Raw genomic sequence first — 24,855 nt, forward strand, 5'->3', positions numbered from 1 at the left:
AAATGGTCTGCTGGCAAAATGGCAAAGCCAAACCCATCCAGGTCCCAAGTCCTGGGCCCTCTGAGGGGAGCAGGGGGACTCTGAGTGGTAGCCAGAAGGCAACACCCCAAAAGTACTGACCCTCAGCCCAGGTCCCTGTACAGCCCCACTCCTGCTGCTGCCCCACCTTGAGAGCCTGCGACAGGTGAGACACAGCTGACAGGGTGAGGGACGCCACAACACGACGGCTACCTCGATGCAGGGTGGAGCAGGTGCTCCCTCCCCTCCCCCCCCCCCTCCCCCTCCCCCCCCCCTCTTAGGTGTCCCTCCCCCGCCTTAGAAAGAGGGGGGCTGACATGGACAGGGCAGCTCTGCAAACAAGGGCGGACTGCTGGACAAAAGGCTGGCCTGAGCTGAGGGAGCAGGACTCTTGCCAGAGCTGGGCAGCAGACCCACTAAGGGGAGCGACCTCGCTCCTGCGCAGCCTGCTGGGGCACCCTGACTCAGCTGCACCGCCCGCAGCCCGTGCCCAGGTGCTGGGCAGCTGGAGAGGAGGAGAGCCCAGGGCAGGCTGCAGCAGCCAGGCCAGAAACAAAACAAGGGGAGCCCGAGGGGCGGCCCACCCTGAGAGGCGGTTGGGAGGTGACTCCATCACTCCATCGCTGGGCCCCGCCACAGCGGCGGGGGAACAGGATCCAAGATCAGCTGGGGCTGGACGGGCTGCCCCTGAGGGGCTGCCAATGGTTGAGGCATGAGAGGCTCTTCCCTTGAGAGAGGAGCCTGGCTCGCAGGGCTGGCGCTGGAGGGCTGGGAGAGGAGGAGGCTGATTTGATTGTAAAGGCCCTGATCCATCCCATCCAGCTGCTGGGGGTAAGGCAGCTGCTGGGATTGCGGCGTGGCGTGGGCCTGCTGGCTGCGTGCAGCCAGAGCTGCCAAGGGCAGCCAGGAGCCCGGCCAGGAGGGCGGGGGGAGGGCAGAGGAGGGGGGGGAGGGGCAGCAGGGAGGAGGGGGAGGGAGGAGGGGACAGGAGGGAAGGGGCAGGACGGGTTTCAGTTTCATTCCCAAAATTCCTGAAAGCTAACTCAATACTGAAGCTTAAACACCCAAGCTGCATACCCCCATACAGAGCTTACATCAGCAGGCTCTGCGCCCTAATTCAAGGGGATCGCCGTCTCAGGAATCTTTCTTTCACTAAATTCATCTTCTAAGGAACAATTCAGCTTCACCCCTATTCACCTGGGCTGCCCAACACTTCGCAGCCTCACCAACAGCACCACCTGTCCCCTAGCAAGTTCCAGCACCTCCTGATGGTGCTGACAAAGTACTGGAAAAACAACAAGAGAACAGACAAAGCACCAGAGAAGCTGCACTTCGCCTTCCAGCCTGTTCCAGAGACCACACCTCACTGACCCAGACAGAGACCTGGCCTTCCCCACGACACTTGGTCCCAGCCCAGCACTTCCCGCGGCAGCCTTTCAACAGTCCTTGCCCTCACAACAGCTCTGCTGCCGGGCTTCTGTGCCCAGCCCAGGCAGGGCCACAGCTTTCGAGAGAGGCCGGGGGCGCGGGGACACCAGGCTGGCGCTCGCCACCAGCCCCAGAGGAGAGGGGACCTCCCAAGAGCGGCCTTGGCCAGGGCTCCCCCTGATGAGGACACTGAGGCAGAGGAGGCGCTTGGGCGCTTCTGAGCCTGCGCCCAGGGCATGGCCAGAGGGGCCCAGGGAGGACACTGCCGCAGCCTGCCCAGGCCCTAGGGAGTGCACAGCACACGGGCCTGGCCGGTCAGACCCACATCTAGCCTGGTGACACCTCCCAGCCAGGGACGGGTCATGCACAGAAACCCCCCCTCCCCCCCCCGGGAGCTGGCAGCCCCTGGAGAGCTCAGGGAACCCTGCCGAGAGAGAAGGGCCAAGCACCAGGCCTAGAGCCCGGCTCTCCTGCCCCCCAGGCGGGGCCCTCACCCTCTCCAGAGGCCAGCCTGGGGGTGTCCGCGCTGGGGTGAGGGAAATGCCTCAGCAGTGCCGAGGGGCTGAGTGCGTGAACGGCTCCCCTCACTCCCGACCCGCAGCCCCGGGGTTCTCTGAAGAGCGGCAGCCAGCTGGGACAGCCGGCCAGGGGTGTTGTGATGAACTCCCGACGGGTCGCTCTGGCCCAGCCAAGCCCGGCCCAGCCAGGCCAGCGCCATTGTCAAAGCAGAGTTTGCTCCCCCGGCGCCGGGGCAGAGACAGTCACAGCATAAGGCCTGTGTGGCCGGCGGGGGAGGGGCCCCCATGACGACTGACAGACCTGCTCCCCAGGGACCCCAGTGTCCGCTCCCCACCCTGGTCCCACAGCTCTGCCAGCCCCCGGCCCAGCTCCTCTCGCTCTGAGCGCCTGGGAACAGGCGGGGGGGCACGGGGGCCCTACAGCCACAGATCCCCAGGGTTGATCCTGTGCCAGGCCCTGGCCAGAGAATGAGGGTTCAGCCGGCAGCCGCTGGCTCCCCGCGGGCAGGGGCGTTCGCCGGGCCCCGCTGCTGGGTGCCAGCCCCCTGCCAGCTGGAGAACCAGGGCACACGGGGGAGAAACACCCTGTTAGCTAGAGTCCAGCTAAACAGTCCCTGCGGGGGGCGGGGCTGGGCCAGCTCCCTTCCCCCCCTGCCATGGGGGGTCGGGTGGGACAGGCCAGACCCCCTCCTCCCATCACAGTGCCCCAGATGAGCAAAGATGAGACCTGGTTCTTCCCAAGTTAAAAAAAGTGAAGGTTTAAATTAATAAAAATCTGAGAAACCAAGGGAAGAGGATGGCCCCAGCCGCGCGGTGGCAGAGGGTGCAGGGCGCAGGCACCGCCTGGCACACGGAGCCCCTTGTGGGGCGCAGGCCGGCGCTGCTCTGCGGCGTGACAGTCCCCCCCGGCGGCTCCGGGGCACTCAGCTCTCAAACCACTTGCTCCTCTTTGCCCCCGGGGCGCTCGGGGCACTGCCCAAGATCTTGCGCTTGTACTGCTCCACCAGCTGGTCGAAGCGGGCCTCCGCCCGGCCGCCCGCCGGCCCCCGCCGCTTCCCCGGCGCCTGCGAGGGACAGAGAGGGCGAGGCCTGGCTCAGCGCCGGCCTCCCGAACCGGGGCAGAGGAGCCAGCGCAGGACACGTCCCCCACCAGCCGCGGCAGCAGCGGGAGGGCCACTTCCTGTGCCCAGCAGAGGAGCTGCCGTGGGGCACGGGGAGTTTCTGCACCCCCACCCTTGGGGAGTGGTGCATTGGGGGGTGTCCCAGGGACAGGCCCAGAGGGTCAGCGGGGCAGGGAGTGAGCGGGCTGGAGGCAGCAGGTGGGGCGAGGGGAGGGGTTCCCGAGGTTTGGAGGAAGGAGGTTGGGGGTCCCTCAGTGATGGACGGGGCACGCACCGCCCAAGGAACGGCCCGGCGGGCACAGGATGGGCACTGGGACAGGGGTGGGAGGAGGGGGAGGTGGGCTGGGGGGTGATGTGCAGCAGGCGACGCAGCCAGGCCAAGGCACAACCTGGGCCAACGAGGGTCTGTCAGCGCTCGCTGCGATGGGACGTGCCGGTGCCGGCGGGCAGGGGGCTCTGGGTGCCACCCCCACGAGTCCCGCAGGGCGCCCGGCCCAGCTGTTTGCGGGAATCCGACCCCAGCAGGACGCTCTCCCCTACACCCACTCCTGCTGCGGCAGCCCCCCCAGACAGACAAGACCAGGCACCCCGAGTCTGCTCTGCCCAAACCCCCCTCACCTGTCTGGGCGCCACCCTCTGCTTCTCCTGCCGTCGCTGGCTGGCCTGGGCCTTCGGCTTCTTCGGCGCGGCCGGCTTGCCCCTGTCGCGCTGCCTGGGGTCAGAGCCGAGAGCGTGAGTGACAGGCCCTGAGCCTGGTGCTTTCCCGCTGCCCCCCCGCCCCCCAGGCCTGCTGGCCCCAGACCAGGGAGAGACCAGACCCCCCCCGCGCACACACCCCCTCCCCGGGCCCGGCTCCTACCTGATCTTGGGCCCCCGGTGAGTCGGCAGCGTCAGAACCTTCCTACGCTTCTTCCCATCTGGCAGCTCCACTTGCTCCACCTCCGCCTTGGTCTGGAACCCAGCCCAGGGGGTGCCGGCCCCCTGCCCCTCGGGGCCCCGCTTCCTGGGGTTCTGCTGCCCCATGGCGCCTGCGGCGTCTCCCTGCCCCTCGCGGCCCCGCTTCCTGGGGTTCGGCTGCCCCATGGCGCCTGCGGCGTCTCCCTGCCCCTCGGGGCCCAGGGCGTCTTTCTGCCCCTTAAGACCCTGAGTCCTGGGGCCCCTCGGGTCCTTCTGCGTCTGGGGACCTGCGGTGTCTCCCTGCCCCTTGGGGCCCCGCTTCCTGGGGTTCTTCTGTCCCTTGGGGCCCGGGGGCAGCTTCTGGGGCGACTCTGTAGGCCCAGTCCCCCGGGGAGGTCCTTGCCCCTCTGCTGCTTGCTTCTGCCTCAGCTTTTGCTGCACAAAACAGAAGGTGAGTGTCCCCTGCCGGCGCTCGCGGGTCAGTCGGGGATCCTGGCCCCGGCACTGCCAGGACCAGCTGCCAGGAGACCCGCGGCCCCCCCCCCCCCCCCCCCGGCACAGCTGGCTGCCGGCGCTCGCGGGTCAGTCAGGGATCCTGGCCCCGGCACTGCCAGGAGCCCTGAGGCCCCCCCCCCGGCACAGCTGGCTGCCGGCGCCCGCCTGGGTGGGAGCTGCCACCGACGCAGCAGGTACCATCACGCCAGGCTGGGTGGGCCAGGGCTGCTCCCCACACCCGAACCCTGTGATGCCAGCCCCGACCCTGTGCCTCCCAGCAGACCACCCCACCCGGCCCGTGACACCAGCCCTGCCCTTCCCCGCCACTGCTGGCCCCCACCCCCATGACACCAGCCCCCACCCGTACCCCCCGCCATTGCCCTCCCCCCACCCCGACCCCCTGATGCCAACCTCCACCCTGCACCAACCAGTGCACGCCCCCAGCCACTGCCCTCCCCTGCAGCCACGCGACACTAGCCCCCCACCCCCCCCCCCCACCCGCCAGCCAGCTGCATTTCCCCGCGGGGCAGGGAACGTTCCCCCAGTCCCCAGGGGTGCGTGCGGGATCCCAGCCGGGGCAGGAGCCGTGACACCTACCAGGCTGCGCTGGGCTCGCTGCTCCTTGAGCTTCAGCTTCCTGCGGTCCTCCAGCGAGAACTCCACGATGGGGCGCTGTGGGGCAGAGCCCGGTCATCGCACAGGGACAGGGACTGAGCGGGGAGTGCCCCCTGCCAGTCCCCCAGCACGGGCTCCTCGCCGCCCCACAGCCAGTGCACCCCCTGCAGCCGGGACCCCCAGCCCCCTGCCAGACCCCCAGCACGGGCTCCTCGCCGCCCCACAGCCAGTGCACCCCCTGCAGCCGGGACCCCCAGCCCCCTGCCAGACCCCCAGCACGGGCTCCTCGCCGCCGCACAGCCAGTGCATCCCCCCTGCACCGGGACCCCCAGCCCCCTGGCAGACACCCAGTGCGGGCTCCTCGCCACCCCACAGCAGGTGCGTTCCACCCCCACCCCGCGCTTCCCCCTTCCAGCCAGGAACCCCCACACACTCCGCCTGGCACCCAATGTGGGCACCTCACCACCCCCACAGCTGGCACCTTCCACCCCCGCCCCACACACCTCCAGCGCTCAGCCCCCAGGAGATGCCAAGGACCCCGCGGGCGGCCCCACCTTGTGCGGCCCGAAGAGCTGCGGGTTGTTGTTGGTGTGGCGCAGGGCGGCCAGCGCCTGCTCGTGCTTCTCGAACTCCACGAAGGCGTAACCCAGAGACTGGCCCCGGCCCTTCCCCGCCGGCGCCATCAGGTTCCGCATCACCCGGCACTGCAGAGACAGGAGAGACGCATCCGGGACCTGCTGGGAGCCCCCGCGGCGCGGCACGGCACGGCCCAACCCACAGGCCCCTGCGAACGCCCCCCGGATGGGCCCGCCAGCTCCCCTTCGCAGCTCTGCTCTGACCTGGCCACCCTTGGGTCAGGGGAGCCCCTAGAGCAGCCGCCCTCCCCCCGAACCTGCCGCTGACCCGCCCGGGACCCCAGGGGCCCCTTGGCCGAGCAGGAGGCCGGAGTTCGGAGCACGTCACTGCGCGGAACGCTCGGCCCAGCCGCAGCCTGGGGGCTCCTGCGAACCTCATCCACACCCCACGGCCAGCGTCCCCCTCCAGCCGGGACCCCCAGCGTGGGCTCCTCACCGCCCCACAGCCAGCGTCCCCCCTCCAGCCGGGACCCCCCAAACCCCCAGCGTGGGCTCCTCACCGCCCCACAGCCAGCGTCCCCCTCCAGCCGGGACCCCCAGCGTGGGCTCCTCACCACCCCGCGGCCAGTGTCCCCCTCCAGCCGGGACCCCCAACAGCCAGCGTGGGCTCCTCACCGCCCCACAACCAGCACCCCCCTCCAGCCGGGACCCCCAGCGCGGCCTCCTCACCACCCCACGGCCAGCGTCCCCCCTCCAGCCGGGCCCCCCGCGCGGGCTCCTCACCGCCCCACGGCCAGTGTCCCCCTCCAGCCGGGACCCCAAACCCCAGCGTGGGCTCCTCACCGCCCACAGCCAGCGTCCCCTCCAGCCGGGACCCCAGCGTGGGCTCCTCACCGCCCCGCGGCCAGTGTCCCCCTCCAGCCGGGACCCCCAACAGCCAGCGTGGGCTCCTCACCACCCGCGGCCAGTGTCCCCTCCAGCCGGGACCCCCAACAGCCAGCGTGGGCTCCTCACCGCCCACAGCCAGCGTCCCCCTCCAGCTGGGACCCCAAACCCCAGCGGGCTCCTCACCGCCCACAGCCAGCACCCCCTCAGCCGGGACCCCCAAACCCCAGCGTGGGCTCCTCACCGCCCACAGCCAGCGTCCCCCTCCAGCCGGGACCCCAGCGTGGGCTCCTCACCACCCGCGGCCAGTGTCCCCTCCAGCCGGGACCCCAACAGCCAGCGTGGGCTCCTCACTGCCCACAGCCAGCGTCCCCTCCAGCTGGGACCCCCAAACCCCCAGCGTGGGCTCCTCACCGCCCCACAGCCAGCGTCCCCCTCCAGCCGGGACCCCCAGCGGGGGCTCCTCACCGCCCCACAGCCAGCGTCCCCCTCCAGCCGGGACCCCCCGCGCGGGCTCCTCACCGCCCCACAGCCAGCGTCCCCCCTCCAGCCGGGACCCCAGCGCGGGCTCCTCACCGCCCACAGCCAGCGTCCCCTCCAGCCGGGACCCCCAGCGCGGGCTCCTCACCGCCCCACAGCCAGCGTCCCCCTCCAGCCGGGACCCCCAGCGCGGGCTCCTCACCGCCCCACAGCCAGCGTCCCCCTCCAGCCGGGACCCCCAGCGTGGGCTCCTCACCACCCCGCGGCCAGTGTCCCCCTCCAGCCGGGAACCCCAGCGTGGGCTCCTCACCGCCCCGCGGCCAGTGTCCCCCTCCAGCCGGGACCCCCCAACAGCCACCGGGGGCGCCTCACTGCCCCCCAGCCAGCGTCCCCCTCCAGCTGGGACCCCCAAACCCCCAGCGCGGGCTCCTCACCGCCCCACAGCCAGCACCCCCCTCCAGCCGGGACCCCCCAAACCCCCAGCGTGGGCTCCTCACCGCCCCACAGCCAGCGTCCCCCTCCAGCCGGGACCCCCAGCGTGGGCTCCTCACCACCCCGCGGCCAGTGTCCCCCTCCAGCCGGGACCCCCAACAGCCAGCGTGGGCTCCTCACTGCCCCACAGCCAGCGTCCCCCTCCAGCTGGGACCCCCAAACCCCCAGCGCGGGCTCCTCACCGCCCCACAGCCAGCGCCCCCCTCCAGCCGGGACCCCCCAACAGCCCGCGTGGGCTCCTCACCGCCCCGCAGCCAGCGTCCCCCTCCAGCCGGGACCCCCAGCGCGGGCTCCTCACCGCCCCACAGCCAGCGTCCCCCTCCAGCCGGGACCCCCCAACAGCCAGCGCGGGCTCCTCACCGCCCCACGGCCAGCGTCCCCCCTCCAGCCGGGCCCCCCGCGCGGGCTCCTCACCGCCCCACAGCCAGCGTCCCCCCTCCAGCCGGGACCCCCAGCGCGGCCTCCTCACCGCCCCACGGCCAGCGTCCCCCCTCCAGCCGGGACCCCCAGCGCGGGCTCCTCACTGCCCCGGTGTCACTTCCTGTCTTCAGGCTCCAACTGCCCCGTGCCCATTTCCCTTGTCACCATCTCCACAGCCACCAACCCACTGTCGACCGGCCGTGGCGACAGCGCCGCACCCCCCCAGCTGCAGTGGTGCGCACCTGGCCTGGTCACCCCTCTGCACCCGCTGCTCCGGGGCGCTGCCGGTGGATGCACACAGGGCTCTGTGCGCGGGCACCATGACACACATGCCAAAGAGCTCAGGCCGGGCCGCGCGGCCCCCGAACCAATCGGTCCCTCGGCGTAACCCCATCAGGGCGGGGACGACCGAGGGCTGAGCTAGCAGCTCACTGCAGTTCCCCCAGCGAACACCCGGTGTCACCAGTGACCCGCCTGGCAGGGGCTGGGCGATAAGGGAGCCGGCTCAGCCCCCCAGCACCCCCCCCCGGCCTCCCAAACCAGAACCCCCTCCCCCCCCGCCAATAATTCCCCAGCTCAGGAGCCCGTCCAGCAGGGACTCACCTCCTTGACGCGCAGGCCCGGTCCCCCGCCGGCGGCGCGCAGCAGGAGCTGCCGGAGCTGCTTGTCGTCCACGGCCTTGGGCAGGTTGTGGATGCAGAGCCGCGTGCGGGACACGAAGATGTTCTGGTCCTTCAGCTTCTGGCGTTTCAGCTCCTCAAACTGGGAGGGGGCAGGCGCCGGGAGGGGGTTACGGGGCAGGCCCAGCACAGCGTCCCCCGCCGCAGAGCCCTGCCCCCCCTGCCAGGCGCTACAGCCAGGGGACAGAGGGCCCAGAGCAGCTCCCTGGGCTCCCTCCCACCCACGGCCGAGCGCCACCCAGGACAGCTCCAGGGACAGGCGGGGACGGCGCGGCCGTGCCACAGAGCCGCAATGTGCCCTGGCCCAGCCAGGTCTGCCGCCCCCACACGACTGCTGCATGCTGCCAGTGAGACCCCGCTGGCCCAGCGCCCCAGCCCCTGCACCCCGTGGGGGCCCCATGCCCGCCCGCCGCCAGCCCCTGCACCCCGTGGGGGCCCCGTGCCCACCCGCCGCCAGCCCGTGCCCGCCGCCAGCCCCTGCACCCGTGGGCCAGCCCCTGCACCCGCCGCCAGCCCTGCACCCGTGGGCCCGTGCCCTCCGCCGCCAGCCCGTGCACCCGTGGGGCCCCGTGCCGCCCGCCGCCAGCCCCTGCACCCGTGGGGCGCCAGCCCCTGCACCCGTGGGCCCGTGCCCGCCCGCCGCCAGCCCGTGCACCCGTGGGCCCCGTCCTTCGCCGCCAGCCCGTGCACCCGTGGGGCCCGTGCCCGCCCGCCGCCAGCCCCTGCACCCGTGGGGCCCGTGCCCACCCGCCGCCAGCCCGTGCACCCGTGGGCGCCCTCCGCCGCCAGCCCGTGCACCCCGCCAGCCCCTGCACCCGTGGGCGCCGCCAGCCCCTGCACCCGTGGGGCCGCGCCCTCGCCGCCAGCCCCTGCACCCGTGGGGCCCGCCCACCGCCGCCAGCCCGTGCACCCGTGGGCCCGCGCCCGCCGCCGCCAGCCCCTGCACCCGTGGGCCCCGCGCCCTCCGCCGCCAGCCCCTGCACCCGTGGGGCCCCGCCAGCCCGTGCACCCCGCCAGCCCCTGCACCCCGTGGGGGCCCCGTGCCCGCCCCCCGCCAGCCCCGTGCACCCGTGGGCCCCATGCCCACCGCCGCCAGCCCCTGCACCCTGTGGGGCCCGCCGCCAGCCCGTCCCGCCCTCCGCCGCCAGCCCCATGCACCCCGTGGGAGCCCCGCGCCCTCCCGCCGCCAGCCCCGTGCACCCTGTGAGGCCGCCAGCCCCATGCACCCTGTGGGGCCCCCGCGCCCTCCCGCCGCCAGCCCCATGCACCCTGTGGGGCCCCCGCGCCCTCCTGCCGCCAGCCCCATGCACCCGGTGGGGCCGCCAGCCCCATGCACCCTGTGGGGGGCCCCATGCCGTCCTGCCGCCAGCCCAGCACCCGGTGGGGCCCCGTGCCCTCCCGCCGCCAGGTGGCTCTGGCCAAGCGAAGCCTGTGCCTGCTGTACCTCCCCTGGGAGCGGGCAGCCGGAGCCCACTGGCAGGGATGCCCCCACCCACTCACCCGCGCTCTCTTGGCCATGTCAGACGTGCTCACGCCCTCGGCGGCCTGGGTGCCGGCCCGGATCACTGCGAGGAGAGGGAGGAGCCATTAGAGCCGCCCCGGGCCCCACGCTCAGTGCCCCACAGCGAGGAGTTACGCGTCCTGACGGGGCCCACTGGAGAGAGGCAGCAGAGGTTGGGACGCAGACTCCCGCCAGCTAGGAGCTGGGGGGCAACAAGGAGAAACTGGATCTTTCCTGCTCTCTGGCCCCTGAGGGGCAGAGAGATGCCCACTCTGCTTGGCGTGGGTCAGCCCTCGAGGACACAGGGAGCTGCTTAGTGCCCTGGAAACCGGAGAGGGGAACTCACTGGTGCGTGTTCCCTGTTTTCAACCTTGGCAGTCCCTTTCCCTAGCTACTAACCGTCAGTCAGCGTGTTACAGGCCTGGGACCCGCCTACCGCCGGCCCGGGAAGTGACTGGCCCGCTGGGCCCGGGAGGAAGCTGAATATTGCTGGGATGGCTGGCGGAAGGGACCAGTGTGACGCAGGAGGGAGCGGGACTGACCGGGAATGTGCCTAGTTTTACTGGCACTGTCTGCATGGGGGATGGGAGAGCAGGGGGTGATACCTGAGCCAGGAGGGGGCTGGGCCCAGGTGACACCTTTGCCGAGGAGGAGCCGGGGGGAGGGGAGTGAGTCGGCTGGAGGGGGTTCAGTTTGGGGCTGGCTGGGAAGAGGCAGGAACCCCAAGTCTGGGGTCTAAGCTCCTTGCCCCCCAGAGGGACCCGACTGAGGGGTCCTGGCTGTACCTACAAGCCCTGCTGGGGACTGTGTCCTGTCGGCTAATAAACCTTCGGTGTTACTGGCCGGCTGAGAGTCCCAGTGAATCGCAGGAGGGGGGGTGCAGGGCCTGGACTCCCCCACACTCCGTGACGAACAGCTCCCCTGGGGGGACAGACCGGCAGGGCCCCGGGGGACTGCCTGGGACCCCGGGCTTGGACTGCTTTGTGCTTGTTGCGGGGGGTGAAATCTAATCACAGAACACGCTGGGGCGCCGTCTGCCCTGAGCCGCTCCAGTACTGCACGAACTGGCCCCGGCTAGCCCGGGCGCTGAGGGGTGGAGTACGGGGCAGGCGTCCCCTGCCAGGTCCCGAGTGTGTTCACAGCTGGGAGGGGGAGACTCAGCAGAGGGGTAGGAATGGGGAGGGGTCCCGGACCCTGGCACTAGGAGACACACAGAGGGTTTCCCAAGGAGGGGGACCTGTCTGGCCATTTCCAGCGGGCAGCAGTGCCCGTCACCCCGGAGCCAGGTAACTCACGGCCTTCCCGAGCCAGGTACAGGTTGCGGGTGCCCGTCGGCTTCTTCACCTTCTGGGCTCGCAGCTTCTGGGCCTCGTCGCGGCTCACGGCCAGGTCCAGGTACAGCCGGCGCCCGCCCAGCCGCAGCCCCCCGCCCTGCGAGGGAGCCAGACAGCGAATGAGATGCTGGGGATGGGGCAGCAGGGGGGCAGCCAGGGAGGAGGGGAGAAGTCGGTCCTCCTCCCACCCCCAGAGGATGCACTGAGGGGCGTTCAGAGCCACGTGCGCCCCTACGGAGGATACCGGGGGGGGGGGACAGGGCTCTTCCCCCACCCCAGCCATGTCAGACGTGGGCCCACCGGGTGCCAATGGTCTCGGGACTCCCCTGCGCCCCACTCACCTCGCTGTCGTCCTGGGCAGCCTCAAGGCACTTCTGGGCGGCCTCCTGGGTGGTGAACTGGGCGAAGGCGCAGCCTGGAAAGAGACGCGGGGGTGAGATCCCAGCCGGGCGCGAACCAGGGCAGCCGGGACACGGTGCCAGGCACGGCCTGTCCCACCAGGGCCTCCACGGAGCGAGCTTTGGATCCCACCCCCGGCACTGCGCACCCCTCTCCTCCCCCACCCCCTGGCACTGCACACTCCCCTGCTCCTCGGCACTGCGCACCCCTCTCCTCCCCCACCCCCTGGCACTGCACACCCCCCTGCTCCCGGCACTGCACACCCTACTGCCCCCCCCCCTGGCACTGCGCACCCCCCTGCTCCCGGCACTGCACACCCTACTGCCCCACCCCTGGCACTGCACACCCCTGCTCCCCGGCACTGCACGCCCTACTACCCCACCACCTGGCACTGCACCCCCCGGCTCCCCGGCACTGCACACCCTACTGCCCCACCCCCTGGCACTGCACCCCCTGCTCCCGGCACTGCACGCCCCTACTGCCCCACCCCCTGGCACTGCACACCCCCCTGCTCCCCGGCACTGCACGCCCTACTGCCCCACCCCCTGGCACTGCGCACCCCCCAGCTCCCCGGCCCTGCACACCTACTGCCCCACCCCTGGCACTGCGCACCCCTGCTCCCGGCACTGCACGCCCCCAGCACTGCGCCCTGCCCTGCCCTGCCCCCCGGCACTGCACGCCGCCCCGCCCCCCTGCTCTATGCACTCCCTGCTCCCCAGCCCCACGCCCCGGCACTGGGCACCCCCCTGCGCCCCAGCACCCAGGCCTCCCCTGCCCCACTCCCTGGCACTGCACAGCCCCTGCCTCCCAATACACCCCTCCCCAGTCCCTCCCGCCGGCGCCCTGCCAGGGACGTGGCTGCAGTAGAGGCCTGAGGCCTGGATGACGCACTGGCAGCGACGGGGGGGCAGGGGGCTGTTTCCTGGGGCTGACTCCAGGCTATTCAGCATTGCGGCGGGATGGGGGGGGCGAGGGCCAGGCCCTGGCAGGGTCTCCCCTGGCCCGAGGCAGGTGTTACCTCTGGAGTGCTCCGTGTCCGGGTGCAGGACGATGCGGACGTACTTGAGGTCCCCAAACTGCTCCAGCATCTCGCCCAGCTCCTCCTCCTCCGTGTCGAAGGCCAGGTTCCTGCCGGGTGCACCACACGTGAGGCCCTGCCACTGCCTGCGGCTCCCCCAGCAGGACCCACTGCCCGCCACTGACCCAGCCGCCCACGTGGCCCCAGCAGCCTCAGAGGAGATGGTGGCAGCCAACTGCCCTGCATGCCCAGGCCAGGCCCTGCCCTCTGCCAGGGGCTCTCCAGGCAGGGGTGTGAGTGCCCCCCACCCCACAGACACCCCCTAAGGGGAGAGGAGCCAGTGACTGTTCCCAACAGCAGGGCGGGGAGAAAGAAGGGTCCCGCGGCAAAGGGGGGCCCAGCAGGGGGAGGGTCCCACGGCCCGGCAGGGGGAGGGGAGGGTCCCGTGGCCCAGGGGCCCGGCAGGGGAGGAGGAGGGTCCCGCGGCCCAGGGGCCCGGCAGGGGAGGAGGAGGAGGGTCCCGCGACCCAGGGGCCCGGCAGGGGAGGGGAGGGGAGGGTCCCGCGCCAGGGCGGCTCTAGGGGCTGCCCCAAGCAGCGCGGAGGGTCCCCTCTTCCAGGGGCCCGGTTGAGCTCCCGGCAGGTCCACGGGGCGGGGAGGCAGTCATGCCTGCGGCAGGTCCGGTCCGGCTCGGTGGACCTCCGCAGGCATGACTGCGGCAGGTCCACGCCCAGGGGCCCAGCAGGAGGAGGAGGGTCCCGCGGCCCAGGGGGGCCCAGCAGGGGGAGGGGAGGGTCCCGCGGCCCAGGGGGGCCCGGCAGGGGGAGGGGAGGGGAGGGTCCCGCGGCCCAGCAGGGGGAGGGGATGTGTTGGGAGGGGTCCCCCAGCTCAGAAAGGTGCAGTGGGCCAAGAGGAGGGTCCTGCGGCAGGGGAAGGGGAGGGCCCTGAGGCCCAGAGGAAGCGCAGGGAGGGCGGCAGGGTCAGCGTGCCCAGCCCTGGCAGAGCCCAACTCCGATGGGCAGAGCACGGCTCACTCCACACTCCTGCCATGGGGCCAAGGAAACGGCCGGTGGGGGAATCTCCCCCAGGCAGGGAGTGGAGAGGGGGTGGGACTCCTGGTGTCAGTCCAGGAGCAGGGGGAACTGTGGCAGTCACCCCCCCCACACACACACACAGAAGCTCTGGGTCAAGCACCCCACTATTCCCTGGGAAAGAGCGAGCATGCCCCCAAGGCTAGGCAGTGCCCCCCATGTCCCCACTCTGGTACCCCCACACTTCCCTGCCTCTCAGAGGCCTGTGCACCACCCGCCCAGAGCTCCGGCCGTCAGAGGCGCTCGTGCCGGGTCACTAACCCACCTGATGAAGACAGTCCTCCCCTCGGCGACGTCGGACGGCCGCTTCAGGCCCTTCTTCCTCTTCCTGGCCACGTCGGCGTCTAGAACAAAGCCAGGCAGAGTCCTGGGCACAGGGTGGGAGGCATCCGGGGCAGCTGCTTCTCCCCACGACAAACCCAGCAGCCATGCAGCCAATGCCCCAGGCACACGATCGCCCCGGTGAGCTCGGCAACCGGGCCCCAGACTGGGCGGGGGACAGGCTGGGTTCTCCGCTCCCCTTGCCAGTCGCTGGGGCGTGACAACGCGAGAGGGCTCCTGCCAAACCTTCCCTCTCACTAACGCAGCAGGCCGCGGGAGGAACCACTGGGCATGGCTGGCACAGCCTGTGACGTTATTGATATAATCTGGGACCATATAGAACATGGTTGCAACCAAGGTCCTGTAGTGGCACCAAATCTTATGTAAAGGGGGTCATATAAGGTGTCTAAGACCAGGTTCTGGGTTGCTGGTTAGGATTATGCTGTCTGGGTGCATGTGTCATTTTGTAGTTAAAGTTATAAGTATTGGCTCTATACTGTCTGTACTTCAAGTTGGTGATGTGCTTCTGGGTGACACACAGACAAGTTGGTGTTAGCTCTGCCTAGCCTGCTTGATGGCCCATTAAGGACCATCAGCTACACAATTGACCCATGGAGAGAAGGCAGACACGCCTTGTGACTCAGCAAAGTATGCAGGGACTGGCCCATGTGACTCCAGACTCCATTTTGCTGTAATTTTCCACAGTGAGGACAAAGAGGTTCTTACACCTGGAAAAGCCTATAAAAGGCTGATGCCTCATCTCCATCTTGTCTTCAATCCTGCTTCTTACCTCTGGAGGGACTTTGCTACAAACTGAAGCTCTGCACAAAGGACTGAATGACCCATCCCAGCGGGGGATGTTCCAGAGACTTGATTTGAACCTGCAGTTTACTCCGTCACTGCTACAAGCCTGAACTAAGAACTTTGCCATAACTGTATGGAATTGATTCCATTTAACCAATTCTAGCTCTCAGCTCTACCTTTTTCCTTTTAGGAATAAACCTTTAGATTTTAGATTCTAAAGGATTGGCAACAGCGTGATTTGTGGGTAAGATCTGATGTGTATATTGACCTGGGCCTGGGGCTTGGTCCTTTGGGATCGAGGGAACCTTTTTCTTTTATTGGGGTGTTGGTTTTCATAACCATTCATCCCCAGGACGAGTGCACTGGTGGTGATACTGGGAGACTGGAGTGTCTAAGGGAATTGCTTGTGTGACTTGTGGTTAGCCAGTGGGGTGAAACCGAAGTCACTTTTGTCTGGCTCGTTTGGTTTGTCTTAGAGGTGGAAAACCCCCAGCCTTGGGCGTGTAACTGCCCTGTTTGAGCGATTTGTCCTGAATTGGCACCTCAGTGGGGTCCCGCCAGAACCGCATCGTCACACAGCCCTTTCACCCCTCTGGGCTAGGCGGGTCCCCTGTGCACAGCCCATGGGGGGGGTGTTAAAGGGGAAGGAGATATTAACCAAGGCAAGAGCAAAGCACCCCGTTTGCTAACCCCTGGGTCACCCAGGGAGCCAGTGGCAGAACCAGGAACAGAACCCAGAGCTCCAGTCTGTGACCCAGGGACCCCTGGATGCCCCCAGCAGAGGGCACAGGGGACGCACAGTTTTACGGGGACCCCATGGCCGGATACAGGCACAGTAAGTCCCCACAGGGCGGCACGCGAGGCCTGTGTCGAGAAATGCACTGGATGGACTTCGGGAGGAGCTGTGCTCCGTGTGATACTCAAGTGTCCGGGCTCTAGAACGGACGGGATGGTTTGATTGGACACATGACCGCTGGTTCCCAATATTCCCGCCTGCTGCCGCCTGCCCCCTCCTCTGGGCTGTTGTCGCTATGATCCTAGTGAAGCGCTGCGTGGGACGCCGAACGCTGACCTGCGGCGACGCGGGCACTCTGGGCTGTCCTGGTCCCTGGGGAGCAGCGGATCTGGGAATGCTGCGAGTGGCCAGAGCAGGGGCTGGGGCTGCCTATTGCTAAGCGCAGAGGGACAGCGAGGCCTAGCGGGGAGCTGACCCGCGGTCGGCACACACGAGGCTCCCGCACACTAAGGCCAGGGGGAAGTGAGGCACCTCCCAGCCCCGGGTAGCCCCAGGACACCTCATGGAGGCCCAGTCCAGAACCCTGCCTGCCCAGGGTTGCCCTCCAGGTGCCCAGTTCAATGCTGGCCAAGCAGCAGCTGCTCCATGACCCACGTCACCGCCCCCCAGTCCGAGCTGGTTGGGACCCCTCGTCCCATTGCTCCCATGTGCGTCTTCCCGTCACTGCTACGACTCACCGCACAGAGGGTCAGGGCTCCTTGCCAGCTGGGGCGATTCCTGGCGCGTGGGGTCCAGCCATGGGGCACGTACGCAGGGCCCGGGCTGGCGAGCAGCCACTCCCAGCAGGCCGGCAGCCCCCAGGAGATCCCAGCTCCTTTGTCCTCGCCAGCAGCCAGGCTAGGTCTGAGCAAAGCGCCCCGACGTGGTAACTGAACAAACCTCCATCCTCCTCCTCTGAGCCCGCGGCGCTCTCGTCCGAGCCCTCGGGCTCTTCCCTCTCCGCCTCGCTCCCATCCTCTGCCTCGCCCACCGCTTCGCCGGCCTCCTCCTCCTCCTCGCTGCTGTCTGCGTGGGCGGCAGCGGTGCCCTTCCCGAGCCTGCAATAGTGAGAGCCAGGCTGAGCAGCCAGGAGAGCTGCCGGCCCCGCTGGAAAGCAGCAGAGCTAGGACGGCAGCACATGCTGGCTGGGGGTCTGGGGGTCCAGAGGCCCAGCTGCTGCTAGTGCAGCACCCAGGATCCTACAGTTCGAGGCGGCAAACTCCCGAGCAAAGAATGGGAGCGAAGGACAAATATAGAGGGGACAGAGCAGCACCGCAGGGAGAGCCAGGCCCTGCCAGCCAGCCCAGCCATCGCCATGGGAACCATGCCCGGCACCACGGGCACAGCCAGGCTCTGCCATCGCCATGGGAACCACGCCCAGCACCATGGGCAGAGCCAGGCTCTGCTAGCCAGCCCGGCCATCACCATGGGAACCACGCCCGGCACCACGGGCAGAGCCAGGCCCTGACATCACCATGGGACACACGCCCATCACCATGGGCAGAGCCAGGCCCCACCAACCCAGCCATCACCATGGGAACCATGCCCGGCACCCTGGGCAGAGCCAGGCCCCGGCAGCCCGGCCATCGCTGTGGGACACACGCCCGGCACCCTGGGCAGAGCCAGGCCCCGGCAGCCCAGCCATCGCCGTGGGACACACCGCCCACACCTGGGCAGAGCCAGGCCCCGGCAGCCGGGCAGAGCCAGGCCCCAGCAGCCCAGCCATCGCCGTGGGACACACGCCCGGCACCCTGGGCAGAGCCAGGCCCCGGCAGCCCGGCCATCGCTGTGGGACACACGCCCGGCACCCTGGGCAGAGCCAGGCCCCGGCAGTCTGGCCATCGCCTTGGGACACGACCAGCATCACAGTCTCCAAGTGCCTCCGTCAAAGAGTTTAAGGGGAGACGTGACAAGTGGAAACCATCTTGGAGGAAGGAGTTAGGAGCATGGGGGTCGGCCACAGCAAGTGAGCCCCCAGGAGCTGCCAACAGGGATGCCTCTATGGCTCACGGAGCTGTGCTGCGCCATGACCCGCTGCCCGAGGGCCATGCCCTGGTCACACAGGTCGCCGATGGGCCACACAGAGGTGTGGGGTCGGCGCTGACGAGGCTCCCCATGGAGACACCCCAGATCCAGCCAGCAGCACCCTCTGCAGCCCAGGAACAGGTCAGTCACTCACTCACCGTCCCGGCACCCGCGAGCTGGACAGCTCATCCGATCCCAGCGCTTCACCTCCCTCTTCCTCCTCACTGGCGTTCTCGGAGCCAGAGTCCTGCTGTTGGGCTTGGCTGCGTTTCTCCTCCCTGTCCCCTGGGGTGAGAATCGCCAAGGGAGATGAGCCAGCGCCCCCAGAAATCGGGTTCCGTTACCCTCATTTCCCTCAGGGCAGTCAGAGCCGCTGCGGCTAACAAAGGCAGAGGAAGAGCCACACGTGGCAGGGAGCGAAATCCAGCCAGGAACGAGATGGTTCCTCCCCGTGTGACCCAGCCTCACCCGCACTCAGGGACATAACACACCCGTGGCAGGGAAGGGCCACTGCCCTGTGTTACTGATGGGAAACTGAGGCAGGGTCACACAGCGGCTGTGGCAGAGCTGGGAATAGACCCTAGCTCTCCTGAGCCCCAGGCCAGCGCTCTAGCCACCGGGCCACCCTCTTCCTGAACCGCAGAGCAGAACAGCCCGCGAGCCCCAGGGCCTGTCCCGGAACTCCAGGCCAGCACCATTCGGCTCACCTGTGGGGTGGTACTGGTGGAGAGATGGGGTGGGGAGGCCCTAGGGGGGTCGGCCAGGCAGGACAGCTCAGTGCCCCAGCTTTGGGCTCAGGACTCTCAGGGGTGTTTCGGAGGTGATCAGGTGCACTGCCCCTTGCGGCCCTGTTACCACTGGGCACTCAGCCCGTGTACCCCGAACAGCATCCAGCCACATGCCCACGTCCCCCCAGCTCACCGGCCTGACACAAGGAGGTAAACAGTGACGAAGCGGGGGATTTTCTTAGTGTTTTGATGAACACTGTGTGGGTCTCGGTTTCCCTGTATGCTGCGTGTGTAACAGGGGGTGGGAGAAGGAGTCTGTTGATACAGAGGATCAGGTGTGACCTCGCCTAGCAGTTGGGATCCCGGACAACGGCCTGGAGGTTGGATACCCTAGCAACTGGTGAGTGGTAGAAGCAGCCCAGCTTGGAAGCTGGCCAGTAGGACCGTGGGCTGAGGAGAGAGGCCCCCGTGACCTGACCAGCTGATTCCAGCCAGTGAGGGCACAAAGGATGGAAGAGAGCGGATCCAGGCGACCTGTTTGCCTGGGACTGAAGGCAAGGCATGGAGGCAGGGCTTGCAGGCGGGTGACAGAGGGTGGTTGGGTGGAAGGAGGTCGCTGCTGGACTGGAGACAAAGAGTGGCCTGAGCCCCCTGGATGGGGACAGACCCAGATGTACTGGGCTGAGGGTTGCTAGGCCCAAGGGCCCGGAACTGCCTGTGCTGGGTTCAGACGCCCAACAAACCCTTCAGTTTTACGCTGGCTGAGAGTCGCTGCAGCTAGAGACCGGGGGCGGGGGAGACATTGCTCCCTCTGGGTGTGGAGGCCCCAGGGGTCCAGCACGATTGGACTCCCTGAGGGGCCCCACAGTGAGACACAGGCGTGCTGAAGGCTCAGAGGTACGGTCCCAAAGAGCCTAACCCTGGACAGAGTGTTACCTTCGTGGAAGGCCGTCACACTGAGGGAGGTTCCTCCCAGGGACTGTATGGAGATGAGAGCCCAGGGCCTGTGAGTCCATGACAGTAACCAACCAGCCAGCACCCCACAGCCACGTCGTGCAGCAAGGAGTTCCACATGCCTGTGAAAAGCAGCCACCTCCCAGTGCAGGTAGCCACGCTGCCAACGCCCGGACGGCCGCAGGTCACTCACCAGAGGGAGGTCCTGCCTGCATGGCTCGGTACTTATCCTTGGCCACCGCCCAGTCCACGGCCACCGTGCGCCCTGCGGGAGACAAGGAGAGCTGCCAGGAGAGTCAGGCCGCAGCTCGCTGGGCGAGCGGCGCTGAGACGGGCTAACCCAGCCAGCTAGAGCTGAGCCCAGGGGACAGTCCAGGAGGCACCTTCACTACTCCCCCTCCGGAGCCAAGTGCAGGACGTGCCCACAGAACCGAGCCGCAGCTCCCGCGCAGGGGAGCGCTTTGGCAGTTCCACAGCGCCGCTGCCTCGGCTTTCCTTCAGGGCTGATGACAGCTGGGCTCCGATGAACCCGGGGAGGCCAGCACAAGACTCTGCAGGGGGACAAGCCGTGGGCGCCTTTCCCGGAACCCCAACGCCGCAGGCTAGCTCTGGTGGAGCCCGGTGCCCAGCTCTGGCTTAGCAGGGGACAAGGGGGCACTCACCTTTGATCTCCTTCATGTTCATCCCTTTCAGGGCCTTCCCCGCTTGCAGGATGTTCTTGAACTGAACAAAGGCAAAGCCCCGCATCTTCCCGTCTGTAAGAGATCAAGGCTCAGCGCGCACCGGGCTGAGGAGTCCCTGACAGTAACCAACCAGCCAGCACCCCACAGCCAGAAGCTCAGTCCAGGCGTGTTGGGAGGGCTCGGCCAGCGTCCAGCCTAGCAGCCCCCAACCTGGCATGCGCCAGTCCCACCTCCCCCCATTCCTGCTTCTTGTTTAGCACATGCAAGGATCCTGTGGTAGAAACGCTGTTGCCTGGGACACGGACACAAGCCCCGGGGAACAGCCCTTGCCAAGCCGTGGAAGACACAGGAGCTACCAAGAAGGCAGCGTGGTCAAGCAGCCAGGCAGCTGTGCTGGGAATCCGAGAGCTGGGGTCTCTTCCTGCTGCCTTGCGGTGCCCTGGAGGGAGGTGCTCCCCGTCTGTAACATGGGGGTCTCGCTTGGAAAGGGCTTCACCAACAGGCCTGGTGTCTAAGATACCAATGCCCGGGATTATCGTGCGTCGGCTCTGACGTCTGGCACCCAAACGAGTGACCTGAGCCCCCTGACTTCCCCCGCGTGGAGACATGGGCTCCCCCTCGCTGGTAGCCGACTAAGCCCTACCTGGTTTCCTGGGGATGTTCACCTCCAGGACAGCTCCAAAGGGAGAGAACAGAGCCTTCAGGTCATCTTCTGAGCACTGGGGAGAACAAGGGGGGTCAGACTGAGGAAGCAGGAGCAACGCAGCTGGAGGCCTCACTCCAAACACAGGCAGCTGGGCTGAGCGAGGGGGGTTACAAGCCCCCTCCCGCCAGGTAAATAAAGCTTCTGAGCTCACCAGGAACATGGGGGCTGGTGTAGTGCTCTGCGCTGCCAGCTCCGTGGGGTGATGGGCTGGGGGGGCCGGGCAGCACTGTGGGCAGCCCCCTAGGAAGGGACGTGCCCTTGGTGCCCACTGTGGGTTATCCACGAACGGCTCTGAAGCCAGTTCCACCCCATGCCAGTAGAAAAGCAGCGACGGTGCCAGATTATAAACCCCAGAACCCTCCAGAAGCGACTCCCAGCACGTGCCACCTCCTGCCTCATTTCACTGCTCTGCTGTAGCTCCGTGCCAGACACAGACAGCATCAGAGCCGCTGCACGTCCGAGCCTGAGCCCTGGGCTGTCATCTCGCCTTGCAGAGCCGCCTGGCACGCCGCAGGGCCAGTGATCCCGCTCGCTGCTCCTACCTTAAAGCTCAGGTTGCGGATGATCAGCCTGGCTTTCTTGGGGGCCCCTTTTGGCTTTTTCGGCTTCTGCTCTTCTGGACAGGTCTCCGGGGCGTCTAATGAACAGAGAGCAGCGCAAGTGAGCACGATACTGCAGGGCCTGCCAGCTGTGCTGCCATGCAGCTCCCTTCAACACATGTATCCACAGGCACGAGTTACAGAACCCAGGGCAGTCTCTGGAGAACCCTGTGCCCTGACCAACATCCACCCCACTCTCCCCGCAGCCTAGGGGCCTGGACACTCCAGCCACATACTGGTCAGAGATCACAACGAATGACACAGCGGCCATGGGACGAGGTTTCTTCCCCAGCGGCACTATGACACTCAGGCCACCCTGGGCTGGCTGGCGTGGCATGGCGAGGCGAGGGAGCTGGGGAGGAGCTCTCCGCAGACAGGTGCCCACATCACAAAGCACACCAGCACAAGGGACTAACTGGCCCTGGCGTGGGGGCTGAGCACCGTCCCCTCCACAGGGGCATTCCCGCTAGGGCAGAGCTGAGACACCTCGGGTGGGGGGCCTCGCACAGACACTGCCCGCAGCGCCCCTACGCCGTGGGCAGAGAGAAGAGTCCGTCTCCAGCAACACGGAGCCAGCACCCACGCCGACAGGAGCCACGCTCCCAGAGAGCAGTTTGCTTTGCTACCAGCCCCACCACGACAGAGCCAGACTGTTCCCAACTCACCCGGCTGCCGCTGCTTCTTCTCCCTCAGCTTCTTCTTCGCAACAGCCACCTTGATCTCATGGCCTTCGAAGGTGGTGACCTCCCTGAGGGCTCGCTGGGCATCCTCCAGCAGGGAGAAGGTGACATAGCCAAACCCACGGCAGGTTTCACTGCCTGCAAGAGAGAGGCAGCGTGGCCGGCACCTCACCAGGCTCTGCCAAGGGCCCCAGGGGCGGGGGGCTCTGGGTGTTCTAGGGCACCAGGCTTTGCAGTGAGGAGGCCCCTTCGCAGGAAACCACAAAGCCGCTGAAAGCCCTTTTCTGCTAGGACGGGTCCAAGCTTCTTCCTGAACCCCCCACCCTGACCCTGAGGGCTGGCCAGGGCCATGCTGCCTAGCGGCCACAGAGGAACAGGAGGGATGACACGGCGTGTGGGGGCTGGGACAGGGTCTCCCCAGGGCCCTTCCCTGCCCAGAACAACTCACGGAGACTCCAGGAGATGAGCTCCAGAGACTCACCTTCTCCCCCAATCCCCTGAGCTCTTCCAAGTGCAGCCCCCTGCACACACACCCCTCACCCTTCCAACACTCCAGGCCTCCCCTGCCCCAACTGGGGGCCCCAAGACCCAGTTCCCTGCCTTGCTCCCTGGGGACCCCAGCGCTCTCTGCCCCGAGCTCAACCTGCTCCCTTCTACCACCCCATCCCACCCCCGGGGGACACGGATCCTGCTTCCCCCAGGCCCTCACCCCATAGCGCCAGCTGCCCCCAACCACCACCATCCTGCTCCTCCAGACCCCCCACCCCATGGGTCCTGCTTCCCCCAGGCTCACTCCCTGCCCCCCCAGGCCCTCGCCCCATAGCTCCAGCCGCCCCAACCACCCTCCTGCTCCTCCAAAGCCCCAATCTGACGGATCCTGCTTCCCAGGCCCTCACCCCATAGCGCCAGCTGCCCCCAACCACCACCACCCTGCTCCTCCAGACCCCCTCCCCACGGCTCCTGCTTCCCGCCGCCCCACCCCACGGGTCCTGCTTCCCCAGGCTCACTCCCTGCCCCCAGGCCCACTCCCTGCCCCCAGGCCCTCGCCCCATAGCTCCAGCCGCCCCAAGCTCCTCCAGACCCCCACCCTCCCCACGGCTCCTGCTTCCCAGGCTCGCTCCCCACCCCGGCTCCTCGCCCCATAGCGCCAGCTGCCCCCAACCACCACCACCCTGCTCCTCCAGACCCCCACCCCACGGCTCCTGCTTCCCAGGCTGCCCCTCGCCCCATAGCTCCAGCCGCCCCCCACCCCCACCACCCAGCTCCTCCAGACCCCCACCCCACGGATCCTGCTTCCCCAGGCCCTCGCCCCATAGCTCCAGCTGCCCCCAACCACCCTCCTGCTCCTCCAGACCCCCCACCGCATGGGTCCTGCTTCCCCCAGGCTCGCTCCCCGCCCCCAGGGCCTCGCCCCATAGCGCCAGCCGCCCCCAGCTCCTCCAGCCCCCCCGCCGCCCCACCTTTGTGGGTCACCACGAAGCAGCGCTTGAGCGGGCCGAGCTGGCCGAAGAGCTGCTCCAGGCCGGGGCCGCGGGCCGAGGCGGGCAGGCCGCGCACCAGCAGGGTCAGGCCGGCCATGGCCCGGGCTCCGCGCCGCTCAGCGCCCGCCCGCACGCGCCGCCCGCTGGGCGCCGCCATCTTGGTCGAGTCCGGCTGCGAAACGGCTCCGGCCGGGAACGCGGGGCCGCCGCGGGGTTCCGGGCCTGGGGGCGGGGCAGCCGGAGGGGGCGGAGCCCGGGGGAGGGGCGGAGCCGTGCCCCGCTGGAGGGAGGGGCGGCCCTGCGTTTCGGTGTGTGAATTTACTGGGGACCTTTGACCCTGATCTCCCATAACGGGGGGGGGGGGGGGGGAAGGTTCCCCGCAAGGGGGCGAAATCCGGATGGACCCAAAATGCCCCCCACCCCCCATTAATTAATGGCAACGATCTCGTGGCTTTAAAGCCCATCTAGGGGACCCCAGGCAGGGGGCCGGGGCCGGGGCCGGGGCCGGGGGGGGGCGGCGCGGAGCCATGCAGCGCAGCAGCAGCGGGTGGAGTGGAGAGGGGCAGGGCCAGGCGGGGATGCAAACCCACCCTGGGGCCCTGCAGGGCGCTGGCCCCTCTCTCACACACCCCTTTGCCAAGGGGCTGGCTACGCTGGGGTTTATACAATGCAGCCTCAATTGGGAGTGACTCCAGTGTGGGGGCCGACCAGCGACACCAAGAGCCTGATTTTAACAGGCCGAGAACGTGCATGTTCCCAGGGACCTCAGCTGGAAATCTATTTCCCTATGTTAAGTTCTCCTCACACCTTCTATGGGCCATCTTAATTATCACTTCAAAAAGTTTTTTTTCCTCCTGCTAACAATAGCTCATCTCAATTGATTGGACTCTGCCTGTTGGTATGGGTACTTCCACCTTTTCATGTTCTCTGTATGTATCAATATCTCCTGTCTGTGTGCTCCATTCTATGCATCCGAAGAAGTGAGCTGTAGCCCACGAAAGCTCATGCTGAAATAAATTTGTTAGTCTTTAAGGTGCCACAAGTGCTCCTGTTCTTTTTGCAGATACAGACTAACACGGCTGCTACTCTGAGAGCTGGAAACCAGGTGCCTGAAGCGTGGTGGTGTTGGCCC

The 24,855-nt window shown here is 68.1% G+C and overlaps 1 protein-coding gene across 1 annotated transcript; it reads right to left on the reverse strand.

Moving 5' to 3' along the window:
• Positions 1-2,359: 2,359 nt before the first annotated feature.
• On the reverse strand, positions 2,360-23,897 carry RBM28 (RNA binding motif protein 28). The gene is made up of 19 exons (XM_039520468.1): positions 23,703-23,897; positions 22,228-22,380; positions 21,506-21,600; positions 20,901-20,976; positions 20,237-20,329; positions 19,768-19,839; positions 18,051-18,177; positions 16,768-16,925; positions 14,233-14,311; positions 12,877-12,986; positions 11,801-11,874; positions 11,421-11,556; positions 10,125-10,189; positions 8,548-8,706; positions 5,647-5,796; positions 5,075-5,149; positions 3,945-4,417; positions 3,704-3,797; positions 2,360-3,028 (listed from the first exon to the last, which is right to left on the reverse strand). Exons 1-19 carry the CDS (start codon positions 23,878-23,880, stop codon positions 2,888-2,890), a joined length of 2,508 nt encoding a protein of 835 aa, XP_039376402.1. The 5' UTR covers positions 23,881-23,897; the 3' UTR covers positions 2,360-2,887.
• Between the last annotated feature and the right edge of the window lie 958 nt (positions 23,898-24,855).

The sequence above is a fragment of the Mauremys reevesii genome, linkage group 1 (genome assembly GCF_016161935.1).
Source record: "Mauremys reevesii isolate NIE-2019 linkage group 1, ASM1616193v1, whole genome shotgun sequence".
NCBI classification, from domain to species: Eukaryota; Metazoa; Chordata; order Testudines; family Geoemydidae; genus Mauremys; species Mauremys reevesii.